General features: G+C 38.9%; 1 protein-coding gene across 1 annotated transcript in view; it reads right to left on the bottom strand.

The window, feature by feature from the left end:
- Nucleotides 1-901: 901 nt before the first annotated feature.
- Nucleotides 902-18318, bottom strand: part of MDFIC2 (MyoD family inhibitor domain containing 2) — a 112047-nt gene continuing 94630 nt past the window's right edge. The window contains exons 4-5 of the mRNA XM_060402222.1: nt 12113-12334; nt 902-3636 (exon numbers count right to left, since the gene is read on the bottom strand). Coding sequence (XP_060258205.1) covers nt 3377-3636; nt 12113-12334 — 482 coding nt within the window. The 3' untranslated portion in view covers nt 902-3376. The remainder of the gene's footprint in view (nt 3637-12112; nt 12335-18318) is intronic.

Genomic DNA, 18318 nt, shown 5'->3' with positions numbered 1-18318 from the left:
AGCCTTTATGTGGCTCCTCTTCAGGTTTTAACTCAGATATCTTTTTTGAAGAACACCCAACGAAATATTAAACCAAGTACTTAAATTTTATAATTTTATCACAGGTCATCAGTTTGTATAACCTGGGTGAACTTAACATTTAACTCAAAATTCTTAGAGTCAAAATGCCTTAATTAAGTGAATGTACTATTCTTTTGTTCAGTTCTATAAAGGGAGAAATTTAGAGGCATTGGATAATGAATTCTGCCCTTCAGACATTTCCACCTACACATTTATCCTTGAAAAAATGCTGATATGCCTTCATGTGATATTTCTTATTTGTGAAGGTTCCCTGACTGAATATGTTGTCTCACTTCTTTGGGAAAAAAAAGAAAAAACTGAGGCGACTTTTGCCTTATTAACTTTGATTGTCCAGCATTGATAATTAATTTTGTAGGCCTATCAGCTTATGTAGTGGGAAAATTTCATTAGCAAGTTAAATGTAACTTCGTTTCTTCATGGCTTCCCATATTTTGTAGGCTTTTAGAGAAGCAATGGTTTTATAAAAATCCATCGAGCAGTGCAAAGACAATGTACTTATCTGGCTATATTGTGTAGAAAAAAAAATCTCTTTCTGGAATCCCTATAAAGGTTGTATGTTCTCAGAGCTCTCTTATCTAGTGTGCTTCCTTAAATCAGAATATTCTTTTCCCTAAGAAGCCCACCTTAAAGAACAACATTATCTTTATTTGTGATCACAGGCTTTCATCACGGCAGAAAAAAAAATCTGAACCTTCTCAGACTCTGATATTTGTATTTAATCAATAACCACATTCCTTTTTCATCTGTCTTACCTCTGCAATTGCATTTTCCCAGCTATGTATGCTTTATTGTGTAAGAATTCAATTGAAAGAGCCATTCATGTTTGCAAAAAGGATGATGTTTTATTATTGGTGATAAAGAAAAGAAATTTCACACTTTGTATAACCGACCCTTTCTTTTAGAGCATGGCAAATTCTGAAAGTGAGGGATAAGTTAACAAACCATGGAAAGAGAGGCCACAGAAGGATCTTGTAGTATTCTGACCACAGTATAAGATAAGACCTGACAATTTTTATGTCTTTAATTGACAAGTATTCAGTTCACTTCTGAAATGGATCATCTTTGCCCAATTTGAGGGTTATGTAGACTAGAAAGAATGAGGGGATGATAGTCAAAATACTTAACATTTATATGACATGGCTTGATGAATGAGATGAGATACCATATTATTGGGACAGGATCCCAAAGACCCTCTACAGGTCCAGGTGTTCTTCCTTGAGTGACTGGACCGTCAGGAGGTGGGTGGGGGCTCGGAGAGGGGCCAGGTGGTTAGGGGTATGGGAGAAGCCCTAAGGAGGTTCACAGTAGCAACTGTTTATGAGCCAGTCTGGTAGTATTTTGATATTTGAGCAACTGGAACAGGTATACAGCTGCGTAGAGCTGAACTAAGAAGTAGAGAATCCTGGGGTAATGCATGGCCATTAGAAACTTAGACCACCACTTTGAGTTTCTGACACTGCCATTAAATCACTGTATGATCTCGGATCAGTCAGTACTTGGGGGACTGTTTTCCCTTATGAACATATTGGGTAACAACAACTTTAGGTCCCCCTCTTAATACCAGAGTCAGACACGACTGAAGTGAATTAGCAGCAGCAGCAGCAGCAGCAGCAGCAATTCCATCCTAAAGATCTGCAAGTTCTATGCATACAGTTGTCTCTAAGCTTCTAGAAAGAATTGAGACTACAGTGTTTCATAAGGGTTGGGCTCTGTATTCCTCTGTGCTTTGTGGATAACATGATGCTTGAACAGGGACGAAGCCTGTAGTAGCCGTACATGCACTGTGTTACCGGGACGCAAGAGCAGTTCACTGTTTTTTATATGGGCAGTTTAAAATATTTTCAAAAGATTAAGAGTTTTCAGTGTTTTGAGGAAGTTATTGCATAGCAGAAAAATGTGCTAGTTGGCTACAGACACAAACCAAACATGCCTTTTGTCCCAAATTGCCAACATCAGGCAAAGATAGATATTTTGGGATTTGTTGTTATTGTTGTTTGTCTCGATCATAAAAAGTTCTGTTGACTCATTTCACCTTTGTGTTCTTTGGTTATTGATAGTGTGTTGTTTTTACATTTGATGAAGGTAGTGAGATAGAGCCATTAGAATATTTAAGAACACGTTTGTGAGCAGTGCCAATGCCTACAGAGACTAAAGAAAATTCAAGTGACTTCAACCCCCACAAATTGTCTTGTTTGTTTTAATTTGTTTGAGTCAAAAGTCACTTTCTAAGTTTATACCACATCTTACAAAATTTTTCGTAAATATGAGGAAGTGCTCAATATAATTATGAATCACTTGAATTTTCAGAAAAATAAAAAAAGATATGGTTTCTGAAACACATTCTATATTAGAAAACTCAGTGCTGAATAAGGACCTGCACATGTATTTCTTTCGGGTTCCTACATAACTGATCATTTAGTAAAATGAACTGGTTCTGTTTTAATATCCTGTTGCTTATTGTACTTGACAAACAGAAATGAGGAAAATGAAGAATTGACGATCTGGGGTCATTTTCTTGAAACTTGCTCATAATTCGCATTTCTGCTTATTAGAATAAAGAAAAGATTTTCTGTAACAAATTAAGAATATGCATAACCTGTTATGACATAGTCATAAGCATATAATAATATGATCTAGAATTACAGTACTCTCTCGAAGTACATCATATTCAAAATTCACTGGATATGTCTTAGAGACATCTGTTGTAATTACAGGAACACGGTTTCTAATTCATTTAATTCCCTTTCCTACCTAAACTGTACATATAAGTGAATTTTAAGAGACTGTATAAATAAATTTTTAATTACAAAATGATGTTATACAATACATTATTAATAATAACCAACAATGCATAATGTTTATGCATGAGTCCATTAGAAAGACAAGCTAATGTATGTCAATTCTAAAAGAATGCACTAATTTGTCCTGAATTTGTGAATGAAGTTGAATCCATGATGCAAGCCAATGAGTGCAATAACACAGAATGGTTCTGCATGCTATTTTGCAGTCAAGAAACATCTTGTACCTATGGCATTTAAGAAGTATTTAAGATTTGTTCATCACATGTGATCAAGATCTGATTTTTCAGTGAGCCATGCGGTGGGGAAATTTGGAACAAGACCATTGGGTTGACAATACTAGCTTTTTCCCAGACAGGTGCAGAATAAAATGGTCTAGAGCATCCAAGAAATGTGTACAGTTCCTTACATTTCAGCACAGGAAAATCACAGGCTCATTGTCATGAAGTTTCCCCTGAGGGCCAAAAGGTCTGCCTGAACAGGGTTCCTTTGTTGCACTAACGATAACAAATTTCTGAAATCTCCATGGCCAACTCCAGACACTCACTGGTCTCGTGACAAGATTCAAAAAGGCTGCAGTCAATGTCACAGTTGCAGTTGCAGTCATTCCGGGAGTGGCTTTCATCTGAGGTGTGATGGTACCTGTGGGAGGGGCAGCAAACATTGATACACACCGTTTCACACGTGTCCGGGAGCATCAGGAGACAATCCAGAAACTGGCAGAACAGACAAGTGAGGATAAGGGAGGCGCAGTCCTCTGGCGAAAGAAAGAAGAACAATTATATGTGGCTCATCTGGGGACGCAGATGCAGGGCAAGCATGTGCAGTGGTGTGCTTGATAACTTTATAGCCGACTCTTAATTATTTATCCGTATTGGGGGTGATGAACACCGTTCTTTTCTCAACTGCTCTCACCCCTGTCCAGTACTCACTCTACTTAAGTAATTGCTTTATTAACTTCCTGAGCATTTCCTATTGATTCCACATAATCTGGTTGTTTAAAGTGCTGTCCCTGTTCTAAACTCCTATATTTACATTATGTATAGAGGTGCTGGGAAGCTGCCCAATTAGCTACCTCTCTTGAAACCTTGCAGTGGTCTGAAAAACAGCAAGTCCTCCTCAAGTGCTGGGAGCTTTCAGGAGCAATTAGATTTGGGGACAAGGAGAGACCATCCACATTTCTGGCTTCTCGTCACAAGGCTTTTTTATTTGTTTGATGTGGATTCCAGTAAATCTGCCACACCCATATTCAGTGCGAGTGAAAAGCACATTTCAAAACCTAACATAAATTACTTTTTAAATAATCGTAGTTGTTTGTGGTAGTATATTATTTTTAAGCCCTGTCTCATTTTTCCTCCAGTTATGTAAAGCCTTGATTTTATATAGTTAAATGAAATACATCATCATATACACCTAAAATGGTATAAATCTTATCAATCCTGTGTAAAAAAAACTGTTTTAGAAATTTGCTATGCAGACTTGTGAAAATATGAAAAGTATCTCGAAGGCATCGAAGGTAATTGGTAATTCTAGCCAAGCAGCTGTGATGGGTTATGGATTATTTTTTGTTTGTTTGTTTCTATAAAGGGAATTAGTTAGATGCAGCAGTTCTTTTGTTAAAACTATAACTTCTTTCCTTTTCTTTCTTCATCCTCCCTCCCTCCCTCCCTCCCTCCCTCCTCCTATTTTTTTTTTTTTTTTTTAGTTAAGAAAGTCTCAAAAACATGTAAGGGTTTTTAAAAAGGGTAGGTAAGTGTTCATGTGATATATCATCTAATTAATTAAAATCAGTATACTGAAGACTGCTGATGGTTGAAAGTAACATTTTAGTGTGAATTGGGGAAAATTCCCCTCTCCTAATGGGCTTATCAATCAATTAACATTATTAGACTTTTATAATCTATTTTTCCTCCATTAAGAATGTTAGTAATCTTTGGTTTTCAGACTTCAGTTGACTGACTACACAAGCCTGCAAATTCTGCTTTCTGCGTCATCTGCCAGTGCTGTCTAAGTGTTTTTAGGTCCCCATCCATTGACTTAAGAATGTCTTCCGGAAAACTTTTTTCTGTTATTCGTAACAGAACTGCTGTTCTGTTGTACAACACTGCTTAGTGTTTAAGAGAAGGGAGAATATGGAAATTCTCTGAAAGGGAACAAATATTTTAAATAAAGTCATTCCAATTTATTAATATATATATATAATATATATATATTAATATATATATATAAAGGTCTAAAATGAGTTCTGCATACAGGTAAACAAAAATCTCCCTTCATCCCTCAGTCCCTCCTGCCCTCTCCCCAGCCTCTCACCCTCTGATTCTTTCTTCCCAGTAAGACAGAGTGGTAAAGAACCATGCCATAACTTTTATGACCACTTTAATTGCTATATATTGTTGCAGGTGCTGTGGCCATTACTCAGTATTTATAGTTTAGGTGGCCTATTTCATAATACGTCTATGGTGTGTGTACTCATCTCTGTGCCAGACAGGGTGTATTTTTATTCCCTCAGAGCCAGCTTCTAGCATGTGGCCAACTCACCCATAGCTCATAAGTCACTACAGATCACCCAAAAAATTCAGAAGTGCGTGAGTGCCGTTCATAGACTATTCTCAGCATGCATTTCTGAAGAGGGCGTGTTGGTGGTCAAAGATCTTGGGCATAAAGCCTCATCACTTTTTTTAATGCCAAGACTGCTCTTCTAGCAGCCCCTGGCAAAGAAGAGGCTCTCAGGAGAAAATATTCTAAGCAAATGCTCCCTGATCTCTTAGAATGGAGAATCAGAGACTTACTCAGGTCTGTGACCATATAAAAATAATTTACCCACCAGATCCTGTCATTTGTAAGTATTACAAGACTGAAAGTTTGGCTTAGAAATAAGTCAGGTTGGGTGCACGGTGTCCTCTGGGGATGGGAGCTGGTATTTCCTATCAGAGTGTGAAAACCTGTTTGTGAAATGGCTTTGTAATTTCCTGTGGGTATACAAATGTTTGGTTTCAATCGTCTTGCCAACATCTCCTCAAGTTGTCAGACCCTGGAGGTCTCTGCTTCTGATGTACCATAGATTTTATGTATGATATTATATATGTATATTGTACTATATGTATATTGACCTAATCCTTTGGTCAAGCTGGCATTTGTTTCCTTCCTTATCTCTATCTTGCACTTGAGAATAGAGCCCATTATTCTTTTTCTGTTTATAAGTCAGTCCTTTTTATTTGGTTATAAAAGGCAGAGCCTCTAGCCCAGAAAAACACGGCAACATTAATGAATTGAAAACAGATTTTTTTTCCCCCACTTTCAAGTGTGTTCCACACAGTTCCTAAAAGATGTATTAAATAATTCTGCATGATCAGGGGAAACTGTTTTGCATATGGTCCATTTTTGTTTGCAAAAAAAGTAACGTAAGCAGTTCAGGGGAAAATTCTCAACTTTGAAAAAAGAATTGGACTTTCCATTCTCCTGAATGGGTATATTTTCCTTTGCCTGCAGTATTCCTTAGAACTTTAATGTTGCATAAACTTGATGTTCCATAGCCTCTCATTAGCATTCCTTTTGGCCCATCTAAAACATCATGACATCGTGCCCAGCATCCATCCAGCTACCTGCATCTCATCTCTTCTGCACTGTGTTCAGAACATCTCTCACTTAGCAAGGCCACATTGCATCATGGAGCTCCCTCTTTCCCACATTCCACAAACCTGTCTCTTTCCTAATTTTATCTTGTGAATGGCTCCTGAACGCACATATGAATTGCCTCAAAGCTACACCTCATTCCTGTCATTTTTCTTTTCCTCATCATACCCTCTCCAACCAATTCTCTCCTGAGTTTCACTGATTGCCTTGCAGAGTCCTATTTGAAATTTGTCAGCCTCTGTCAACTGTCTTAGCTGTAGCCACTATCAGGTCCATGGAAACAGCCTCCGGTCCAGGACACTGCTTCCACATGTGCCCACCTCCAATTCATTAGCCCCTGTGATATTTAAAATCATAAATTAGAACATCTCACTCTCCCTTTAGAATCAGGTCCTAAATCCTTACCTCAGGCTACAAAGCTCTCTGCTTTGAATCTTCTCTTTGGTTTTATCTTTTTCCAAATGCCCTTCTATCTGTGGCTTCTGCTAGTACCACTTACTTCTGTTTTGTCTACTAATAGTTACTAGTGGCTGAGAAGCTAATGTCCGTACTGACGATCTACTGGTGACTAGGAGGGACCAAAAGAAGAGGTGGCAGAGCTTTCCGATTATTGCTGATTTCCTCACTTGGCTTTCAGCTCTCTTTATACCTCTGCAACACATTCCTTACGTATTCAATTCCTTTTATTGAACTACGTGACATCACGGCATAGGCTCTGCATGTTGCTGTCAGGATACCCATCTCATTTCTCACTTCTTCCTTCCTTAAACCTGAGTTAAAGGAGATCTGAGACCTTCAAGCCATTCAGCCGAATGTGGTATTTGCCTTTGAGCAAGAAGCCATGACAAAAACCCTCTTAGGGTGCTTTTATTTCCTCTTTACTTTCAGCCCAAGGGTGCATGCAGGATGTGAAGACTGTGAAGTGCTAAGTGATACTCTTATGATCCTGAAGGACTACTGCAGCCTCTGGACCATTCCAAATGTAATTAGAATATTGGCTGTTTAAGGGGGAGAATCTGTTTCTGTTTTGTATATACATTCATTTGTATTACTTTTAGGTTCCACATATAAAGTTTGTCTTTCTCTGCCTGACTTACTTCACTAAGCATAATATTCTGTAGTTCCGTCTAAGTTGTTGCAATGCCAGTATTTCATTCTTTTTTATGATTGAGTAAGGAAATGGCAACCCACTCCAGTGTTCTTGCCTGGAGAATCTCAGGGACGGGGGAGCCTGGTGGGCTGCCATCTATGGGGTCACTCAGAGTCGGACACGACTGAAGTGACGTAGCAGCAGCAGCAGCAGTATTCCATTGTATAGGTACACCATATCTTAATGTGGTTGCTAAAGGGGAGATAGAAAGGGGGGCAAATTAGGGGTATGGGCTTCACAGATTCAAACTACAGTATATAAAATAGGTAAACAACAAGGATATACTGTGCAGCACAGGAAGTTACACCTGTTATTTTGTAATAACCTATAGTAGTACTGTTGCCTGGAAAATCCCATGGACAGAGGAGCCTGGTAGGCTGCAACTCATGGGGTCGCTAAGAGTCGGATACAACTGAGCGACTTCACTTTCACTTTTCACTTTCATGCATCGGAGAAGAAAATGGCAACCCACTCCAGTGTTCTTGCCTGGAGAATCCCAGGGATGGGGGAGCCCGTGGGCTGCCGTCTGTGGGGTTGCACAGAGTTGGACATGACTGAAGTGACTTAGCAGCAGCAGCAGCAGAGTATAATCTGCAAAACACTGAATCACTATGCTATATACTTGAAGCTAACACAGTACTGGAAATCAAGCATACTTCAAATTTAAAGAGGCAGGGATGTTGTTAAGACTCTGCACTTCCAGTGCAGGGGGCACAGGTTTGATCCCTGGTCAGGGAACTTAGGATCCCACATGCTGTACCACACGGGCAAACAATAAATATGGGGGAAAAAGAGAGGCAGAATCTGCCTCATTAGAAAAGATCATATTTAGTTATAATGGAGAAGGCAACAGTGTGAAGGAATTTCCACCAGTGTGCCTGGGGTCAGTCCCTCATTCACGGCCCTGTCATCTCTGAGTTTGCCCTTCTAGCTGTCGTTGTTCTTGCCACCACCATGTCTGGAATCAGGAGGAAGGCGGAACCAGAGGTGGCTGTAGCTGCCTTCTGTGGTCCCTGCCACACTTCTCAACTCCAGAAGCATACCTCCTGCATCCTTGGGAATCATTTTCCGAAGTGGCAAGAACATGAATTTAAAAAATACAGATTAAAAAAAAATCCTATCGTCTTCTCCCAAAACAAAATTAAAAACAAAAACAAAGCAAAAGACGAGATGAACCTCCTCCAAACGCCGTATTCTGGTATATTATGGTTAATGGTCACCGAGAGAACTTGGCATTAATAACAAGATTCATGACATGGTGGCTCCAACTGGTTACTGGAAGTTTTTGGTTCAAAAGTATAAAAATTGGTTCCCACTCCCCCAACATTAAGTTCTTCAAAAAAGTCTGTAATGCAGAATGGAAATAGATAAAGTGTGACTGCCTTTCTCTAGCTGGGGTATCATCCCTGATTTTATCAATTTTAATAGCTACTTAAATATGTCAAGATCTATTTAAGTTCAGACAAGCACAACTAACATTGAAGTTAGTTCTTTAGAACTAGAATGACTAGATTTGGGTGATACTTAGTAAATTTGTGCTTATGTTTTTTTCTGAGCAAATGAACTGAAATAATTATAAAATTGAAACATTTTATAAGGTGACACTATTGCATTTAATTGTATGAAATTTACAGTGTAGAAAACGTAATCATTTTATTCAGTAGTCCATGGTGTAATTAAGACTATTCTTTGGAGGTGTCTTATATTTATGATTTTCCTCTTCCACTTGGATGAGACACCTCAGATTCAAAATTATACATCCATTAGGTATATTCTCAGATTCTTTTTAAGGAGCCTGTTTTCTCATAGCATGTATATCCTGGTTTTATCATCCACTGGGATGCTTTTACAGTTAGAACATAGAAGCAGAAGCACAGATAGTGCTCTGGACTTCTCCCCTTTTCTTCAGGAATGGGACCACGCAGGATGAGCCATGATTTAATAATAATGTCGCAGCACATAGTGTGTGATGTGCAGTAAAGATCCTTCTTAAATTCCCATCAGAGCACACACCATGAACTGTGCTAATGGATGTAGCGCATTTTACAAAATCTGCATGTGTGAGGCTTCTCCATCCTTGTTTTAAGTGGGGGCAATGTATATAAATAATAGATATTAGCAATTAAGCATCCATTCCTATGCACTCATTTATATATTTGAAAATAAATTAACCACAAACTACATGAAAGTGGATGCAATCTTCTCTTTTCCCTTCTGTTTCCCCTGCTGTTCCTGAAAGATATTTCTGTATTTATCTCAGTATGAACAATGACCCCAGCTCTCAATTTCTGCATCCTTAAATTAATTACTATCAAAATTTCCTAAAATGAAGTGAATCTGATTTAACTGTTTTAGTTCCTTGATGTTTGCTGTCTAGGATAATAAGGGTTTCTTCACACTGTTTGTGGGCCCTTGTCTGGATGTTTTACTGTCTTTTAACCAGACACCAAAAGTGCTTACCTTGGTAGGGAGGTGTTTTTTTTTTTTTTTTTTTTTACAGCTAGGGAAATGAAGAGTAAACTATTTCCTAGGCTGTTAGCTTAATATTGGAATTTCCTGGACCACAGTAGTCTTGGTCCAGGCCTTAACGAGACTGTCTAATTCAGCAGTCTTCATGAATCTCCTTTGCTCTTTTGCAGAGTGAATAGTTTTTTTCTACGTGCAGCATCAGAGTAGGGTTGCCATTTTAATAGAATAGTCATTTGGATCTTCCCTGAGAATACAAGGGTTCATTTCAGGCAACATGCTGACTGCATTGGCCTTCTCATTCTGCCAAGATACCTGATAAGATAGGTCAGAGTGGTTATGTTGTACGTGTGTGTGTGGATACATATAACGGGAATTCCTGATTCTGAAATCATTACAAGAGCTGTGTAACCCTGACATGATTTGACAAAATTCTTTACTGTCAAAATGCTGAGAACGTTGTTGTATTGCCTGTTTTCTGGATATAGCATCAAGCTCTAACAAAACAAGAAATATGGACATCATCTTGACTCAAGGTCATAATCTGGCAGTCTACAGGCCAAAGATAGCCAAAATCCATGTCTTGTTGTGAGTATCTGGGGCTTCATAAAGGAAGCTGGCAACATCATAAGTGTTGCCAACACTTACAAATCGAGAGGTTGCATGTAACATTCTAGGTCTGGCAACTCTGAACCTCTTTTTCCTTCTGGCAACAATTAGTTGGAGCTGAGTAGAGGCAGTGCTCTTTACGTTGCCATAATACTTGCCAATGCCTATTGTTTACCTCCATGCTTCATTATTTGCATTATCACCTGGCAACTACAGGCGATCCTGTCTGTAGCCTCTGGTCAAAAGCATCCATGACAACATTTTCACACGATCATATATAACATGTATTAGAAATCTTTTCCTTACTTTTTAAAACCGTAATCATAATAAAAGCAAAAATTAGACACCTATCATGTAATAGACTTTGTCCTGGATGTTTGACCCATGCTATTTCATTTGATCTTCAAAACACTGTATGGTGCATTACTAGCACCATTAAACAACTGGAAGTTTGAGATTCATAGGTGGTAAAACTTTATCCAGTTTTATACAGTGAATAAATTTGAGTCAGGAATTAAACTGATGTGATTTCAAAGTTCCTATTATACAGAGTTCATTTCATTTTTTGTCTTATTTTGAAAGGCAAATATGAATTTAAATATAGACCAGAAACTATACCCTGTTATGTTTTCCTTTGAGAAACTTTGAGTTTTCCTTAAATGCAAATATCAATATGGAATATTATAAAGCTTTTGAGTGATTTGCATCTTCTGTAAAGGTCACTGCAAAGTTAGCCTGACTAAAATTCCATATGTCTTAGTCTGAAGTCCATTACTTTGAACTTGACTATGCTGATCATTTAACATCAGCTCAGTTTGAAATTGGTTTTGCAAATGAAACATGCCTCTTATGTCATACATCGAGATGGTTTGGTGTAGCTATGCACTGATTCAAATGCCTAGGAGGCAGTTTTACCAGAGGAACCTACCTTTTCCCAGGCTGCTGATGTCAGCATCCTTATAGTCAAAGAAGTCTATTTTTACACTTTCAACTTTTTGATACTATTCCACTCTGCCTTCTTCTCCTCTCAGTCTAGACTCAAAGGTTGAATAGTTCCAGATCCAAGAAGAGAAAAAAATTGGCCATTTAAAAAATTTGCTTCATAGCTCCATAGCCAGGATGATTATACCTCAGTTGAGCTATTTAAAACCGGTTGCCTCAGACTCCCACCTTGGAGAGCAAACAACCTGCCAAGCACCTCGTAATTGCAAGGTGACCTTGACATGTGTCATTCACCAGAGTTTTCAAATCAAAGTCTTCCTGTTTAATATTCATAGACTTTTTTTTTCCCCTAACAGCATATGTGATGATTTTCCAGGGGCTGGGGGTTGGGGAGCTTTATTTAGAGATGGGTTGATTGTGAGAAACATACCATCAGTGTCTCTCGGATGAACTGAAGTATCAGTTTGGAGGTAGGAAAATTTCGTTTGGCTTTCTTCAAGGGAGGACAGTGATATGCTGGATTCTGACAGTTTTTTCTCACTGGGGGTTTCCTTGGCTGGTCCATCTGTGATATTGAATTCGGATACTGAATTTATAACGATAGCATTAATGGCTTTCTGGTCTGCCTGCTTTTCATTTGTGAGTTGCACATCTAGATGAAAAAAGAAAACACACATACAGACACCCGCTGTAGTCGACATGACCTAGGGATCCAAAAATGGATGTTTGCAGACAGATTCCCATTCTAGACTTTTACAAGATTAAAATATTATTTGAAAGTATGCAACATTATTGAATAGGATTATTTTGAATGAAAATATATGTAAGAATAAACGTGCAATAATTATAAAATTTAAAACACATGGCAATTTTCACATTTCATGGTAATTTGTAACAGTGATTTCCACGGTGGTCTTTGTAGTAATGGGTGGGAGAAGCAAGGCGTTCACTCACTAGAATTAACAAAAATCTCATAAAGTGTTGCCAGCTTATTGTCATAATGTGTTGTGGATCTCAGAAGTAGTATTGGGTTAGCCAAAAAGTTGATTTGGGTTTTTCTCTAACATCTCATGGAGAAACCTGAATGAACCTTTTGGCCAACAGGAGGATTTTTAAATGCTGGACAGTATTGTTTAATATTGTGTATGATCTCAATCAAGTTGTTGCATTCCTTTGCCTTTACAGACCTCAGTTTCCTTCCCTGAATAAGAAAAGGGGTCACACATAACCAGCCTATAAGCTCATTTCTGTATCTGCCCTTGAAGACTCTTTGGTTGCCAGTCTTTTCTCTGCTTTGCCATTTGTTAGGTCCTTATAAAGGTGATAGTCGTCTTTGTGGCTTTGAGAGTGTGCTTCTCGGAGAACAGGCTTTTATTTCCATATAACAACCTGGCAGGCAGGGAACGTCTAGCAAGCTCTTTGACTGAGATTCTGGTTTGGAGAGGCACAGGGAAGGCTGAGAAGCCTGAGAAGACCTAGGTGCTCTGTGTGTTTCACAACTCCCATGTTTGTTGACTGATTCCCACATAATGACTGAGGCTGTCAGCACTGGGCTGGGCCCTCAGAATTCAGTGCTGCCTAACTGGGGCTTCCCTGGTGGTTCAGACAGTAAAGAATCTGCCTGCAATGCAGGAGACCCAGGGTCAATCCCTGGATCAGGAAGATCCCCTGGAGAAGGGAATAGCAATCCACTCCAGTATTCTTGCCTGGAGAATCCCATAGACAGAGAAGCCTGGTGGGCTACAGTCCATGGGGTCGCAGAGAGTCAGACATGACCGAGTGACTAACGCAACAACAACAGAGGTCTGGTCACTGGCTTTTAGAAATGTCGAACACATTAGCAATGCAGTAAAATGTTGAGGAGTGTTCAACAGAAGCATACCACAAAATCAGGCGAGAGAAAGAGACCAGATAGGGTAGTGGTGCAGTTAATGTATAGCTTACTTGCACCAGTGAAGGGATCTAGAGATGGAGAGAGGGGTTAACAGATGTGAAACACACATCCAGACTGATTCCTAGGGACTTCTCCAGACCGAAACAAGCACCAGTCCTGGGGATCGGGCGGCACTATTGGGAGATAGTAAAGATGCTTTCTGGAGGATTTCCTTTTCCATCACTAGCTCAGTCCCTAATTCAGTAATGCTCACTGAGTGACTGAAATCAATAAAAGAGTTGGCAACCTGGTTTAATTTTACTGTGGTTAGGCAGCTCTGTGCAAGAAGTATCTTCTTGCCAACTCCATTGTCATTGTCCTTTCAGAAGTTGCTTCTTAGTTTGAAGCAGATGGAAATCTCTACTTGATCCTACCTGCTAGGACGGGGGTTCCTAGACCTATCTACAGAGTAGAATCATCTTGGAAATCTTTTAAAGATCAGGCATCCCCTCTATCCCTTTAACAGATTGGATTACAGTTCCTCAGAGATTTTGGAAGCTTCCCAGGAGATTCCAACATGCAGACAAGTTTGGGAACCACTGCCATAGCGACCTTCTGCTTTTGAGAGTGGGAAAAGGAGAGGACAGCCTACTGATAGGTACATCAGTGATTTTCAGAAGCTAATTATGAAAAGAGTTGTTCTCCAAAGGCTCCTAACTGGTGTGAGAACTGACCCTATTGCACACACAATTGTCTTCAGCCTTTTTTGTTTCTTTCTGAGCCTCCAAATAGACTTGACTTTCAACAGTGCTTAATTTTTTTTCTCTGTCTCTTATGCTCTTTGCTTTAAATCTCTTGGATGAAGTTTGATTCACCTTAAAAGGGATTGGCAGAAACAGGGGTTCAGGAAAACATCTGCTGTTGATAGCATTTAATGTAATGTCAACCTAGACAGCATATTAAAAACCAGAGACATCATTTTGACTACAAAGGTACATATAGTCAAATCTAAGGTTTTTCTAATAATCATATATGAATGTGAGAGTTGGGCCATAAAAGAAGGCTAAGCACTGCAGAATTTATGCTTTCTAACTGGTGCTAGAGAGGACTCTTGAGAGTCCCTTAGACAGCTAGGAGATCAAACCAGTCAATCCTAAAAGAAATCAACTCTGAATATACATTGGAAGGATCAATATTGAAACTGAAGCTCCAATACTTTGGTCACCTGATACAAAGAGCCAGTTCACTGGAAAAGACTGTCATGCTGGGAAAAACTGATGGCAAGAGGAGAAGTGACAGAGAATGAGTTAGTTGGATAGCATCACAGACTCAATGGACATGAGTGTGAGCATACTCGGGGAAATAGTGAAGCACAGGGAAACCTGGTCTGCTTCAGTCCCTGGCGCTAAGAGTTGGACACGACTGAGCGACTTCACTTTCACTTTTCACTTTCATGCATTGGAGAAGGAAATGTCAACAACCCACTCCAGTGTTCTTGCCTGGAGAATCCCAGGGATGGGGGAGCCTGGTGGGCTGCCCTTAATGGGGTTGCACAGAGTCAGACTTAGCAGCAGCAGCAGCAGCAGCATGGGGTTGCAAAGAGTTGGATACAACTTAGCAACTGAATAACAGTAATAACAATGTAATGTTGAATTAATAGAATTAGCTCAACAGATAGAGAAGCTCTTGGATTCTAACTCAGAAGAGGTTCATGGATTTATGATAATGATAATAGTGATAAAAAAGAATAGTTTATTTTTCTTACTTGGATATCAGAGTGTTGACTAACCACCTATAATCACAAATAGTCATTCAAATTATGCCTTCAGTACTCTGAGAAGTACTGACATTTGAGGCCAGATTCCTGGGTGGCTCGGACAGTAAAGTCTACAATGCACGAGACCCGGGTTCGATCCCTGGGTCGGGAAGATCCGCTGGAGAAGGAAATGGCAATCCACTCCAGTACTATGGCCTGGAAAGTCCCATGGACAGAGGAGCCTGGTAGGCTACAGTCCATGGTGTCACAAAGAGTTGGACATGACTGAGAGACTTCACTTCACTTAACTTAATTCTTTGTCACAGGGAAATTATAGAATGTTTAGCAACATCCCAGTCCTCTTGCTAGTTGATGCCAGTAACACCAATTGCCCCAGGATACAATAAACAAAAATGTCTGTGGATATTGCCAGATTTCCTCCAAGGGTTAAAATCACCCATTTTGAACACCAAACCACTGCCTTAAATGTGCACGCGCCCCCCCACCCCCACCCCGACAGAATTGTATACATTTATGTCAAGTGTTCTGTGTTACCACTATGTACCTTATTTAAGCATCACAAAGACACTAGGAGGTGGTTATTGTCAGCCTTCCAGAATACATGGGAAATGCATAAATTGGTACCCCAAGTTAACAGATGAATGAGTAAAGCCAAGGCTTAGAAAGTTTATTTAGATAAGTTGCCTGAGGCTTCCTTGTTAGTAAATGATAGAGCTGGGATTTGAACCCAGGCCGTTTGGACTCCAAAAACGTTGCTCTTATCCCTGTCTCTCTATATTATTCAATATTTCCTCCAATTTGTTCTTAGCTTTTCTCTCTCCTTCCTCACCACTGGAACTGCACATCAGCAAAACCCTTTTCACTCTAAATCCTTTGATGTGTCACCTACTGAAAATCAAGCCTTGCAAATAACATCACTTTATAGACATACCCCTCCCTCAGCAGTCTTTACAAAGCAAGATTACCTTCTCGCACATTTAGGGAATCTTGCCTGTTTAGTTACAGCTGCTCTATCCTCAGGAAGAGCTGATAGATAACGAAACCTTGATGAATATAGAGATTACAGCATCTATTTACTTACAGAATTAATTGACAATCAGTGCAAATTATCACACGTAGTCAGGCAGCATATCATGTAAATCGCCTTTGCACAAAGTAATTCAGTAACAAAAAAAAGTTGGATAGAGGTTACTGGAATGTAAGAACATGCGGAGAATACAGTATACAGCCAAGTGGTATATGATTCTCTTTTTAATTTCTCAACACTTTTAAGTATAGCATTTTGAATCTAAGTGGTGTGCTACATTAAGCAACCATTTGGAGACACTAGGCTTGTACTGAGAGAATTTTATAGAGAAGTTAAGCTGCCATTCATAAAGTTATTTTAATTCTATATCTGTTTATATTTTTATTTTTTTCCATTCCCCAGTGGGAACTATCTGTTACTCATTAGAAAATCATCTGACAAACACACATTTCAGAACCCAGTCTGTTCAACCCAGAATTCTGACATCTGAAATGAGTCACAATTTTGGGTGAATGTTACTGACATCTTCCGTCTTTTGTAGATGGAGTGCTAACAATAATTTCCCCAGATTCCTTCTTTTGTGGTGTTACTTGACTTTGTACCCAAAGTATTACAAAGTAACATAAGCTAAAAGGAGAAACATAAAAAGTGGTATCACATCTTCTGCAGAGAAAACTATTTTGGAATTAAATAAGGAATTTGTGAAACTATATTTGGGATGTTATACATAGTTCTTGACATTAACTTAGAGAAAATAATTTTTTTCAACAGGAAAAAGATCACAAAAATTAGGACAAAAATTAGAAGTTCATCTGTATTGTTGGTGAAAAATATTAAAGTGGATACTAAACGTCAAGGAAATAGAAAATTTCTGTTTGGGCTAGAAGTAATTGCAGAAGCAGTGGGAATAAATGTGAGTAACAGAGAAGACCGACAGTTAATTAATTTTTTATTACCACTGAGCAAATGTTATTAATTTAGTTCAATTAACATTTATTGAGTACCCACATGCAATGGATGAATCAACGTGAGAGGAGATATTAATTTATTTATTTGAAGTTTTTAAGGAAACATTTTAATAATTTTCACTTTTGCTCACTAATTGTGAGTTTAGAATTTTTGCATTGGTGCATCTTCAGAGTTTATATCTATATATATATATATATATATGACTTCAAATTATGAATAAGTAGGATTACCCCCACCCTACACCACAGGCACTCCTCTGATTCTATTCTTGTTTTTTTTTCTTCCCTTCCACTCGCCTTTCTCTTTCTGGGTTCACTTCTTTGACAGACCTTTCGTATCTCTGTTACTGGTTTCTTTTCCCCCTCCCATTCCTTCAATATTCTTCAAACTTTGTCCTTTTAGTTCCTTGCTTTGTTCCTTGGTCTTAATTCACACTCACAACTCATTTTCTTTGTGTAATTGGTTACCAAATCTCTATGCAGTCAGCCAGCCAGGCAGATGAACTGTGTGCCTAGATATGCTTGGGATTTCAGAGACTAAGAGCAAATAGTCTTGGTCCTCAAGAGACCCACAGTCATCACAAATTGCGTTCTCAGACATGCAGCTGACTATTGGATGTTTTATTTGATTTACCAGCCAAATTATTACAATTGTTTTGTCTCTTTCTACTTGGCCTTTCATTCTCCTCCTTGAACTTGATATTCCTGGATATCCCTGAAGAATTCACAATTTAATTTCTTTTCAAAGTATTGTCCTTTTGCTGATTTCTTAAACTTAAAAGTATTTTTTGATTTGCTCCATCCCTCCAACTGGTGCAGTAGTAAAGAATCTGCCTGTCAATGTAGGAGGTGCAAGAGATGTGGGTTTGATACCTGTGTTGGGAAGATCCCCTGAAGTAGGAAATGGCAACCCCTCCAGTAATCTTGCCTGGAAAATTCCATGGAGAGAGGTACCTGGTGAGCTATGGTCCATGGGGTTGCAAAGAGTGGA

Source organism: Ovis aries, chromosome 19 (assembly GCF_016772045.2).
Source record: "Ovis aries strain OAR_USU_Benz2616 breed Rambouillet chromosome 19, ARS-UI_Ramb_v3.0, whole genome shotgun sequence".
Taxonomy (NCBI): Eukaryota; Metazoa; Chordata; class Mammalia; order Artiodactyla; family Bovidae; genus Ovis; species Ovis aries.
Note: the sequence above shows the minus strand (reverse complement) of the source record. Positions and strands in the feature narration are given on the sequence as shown.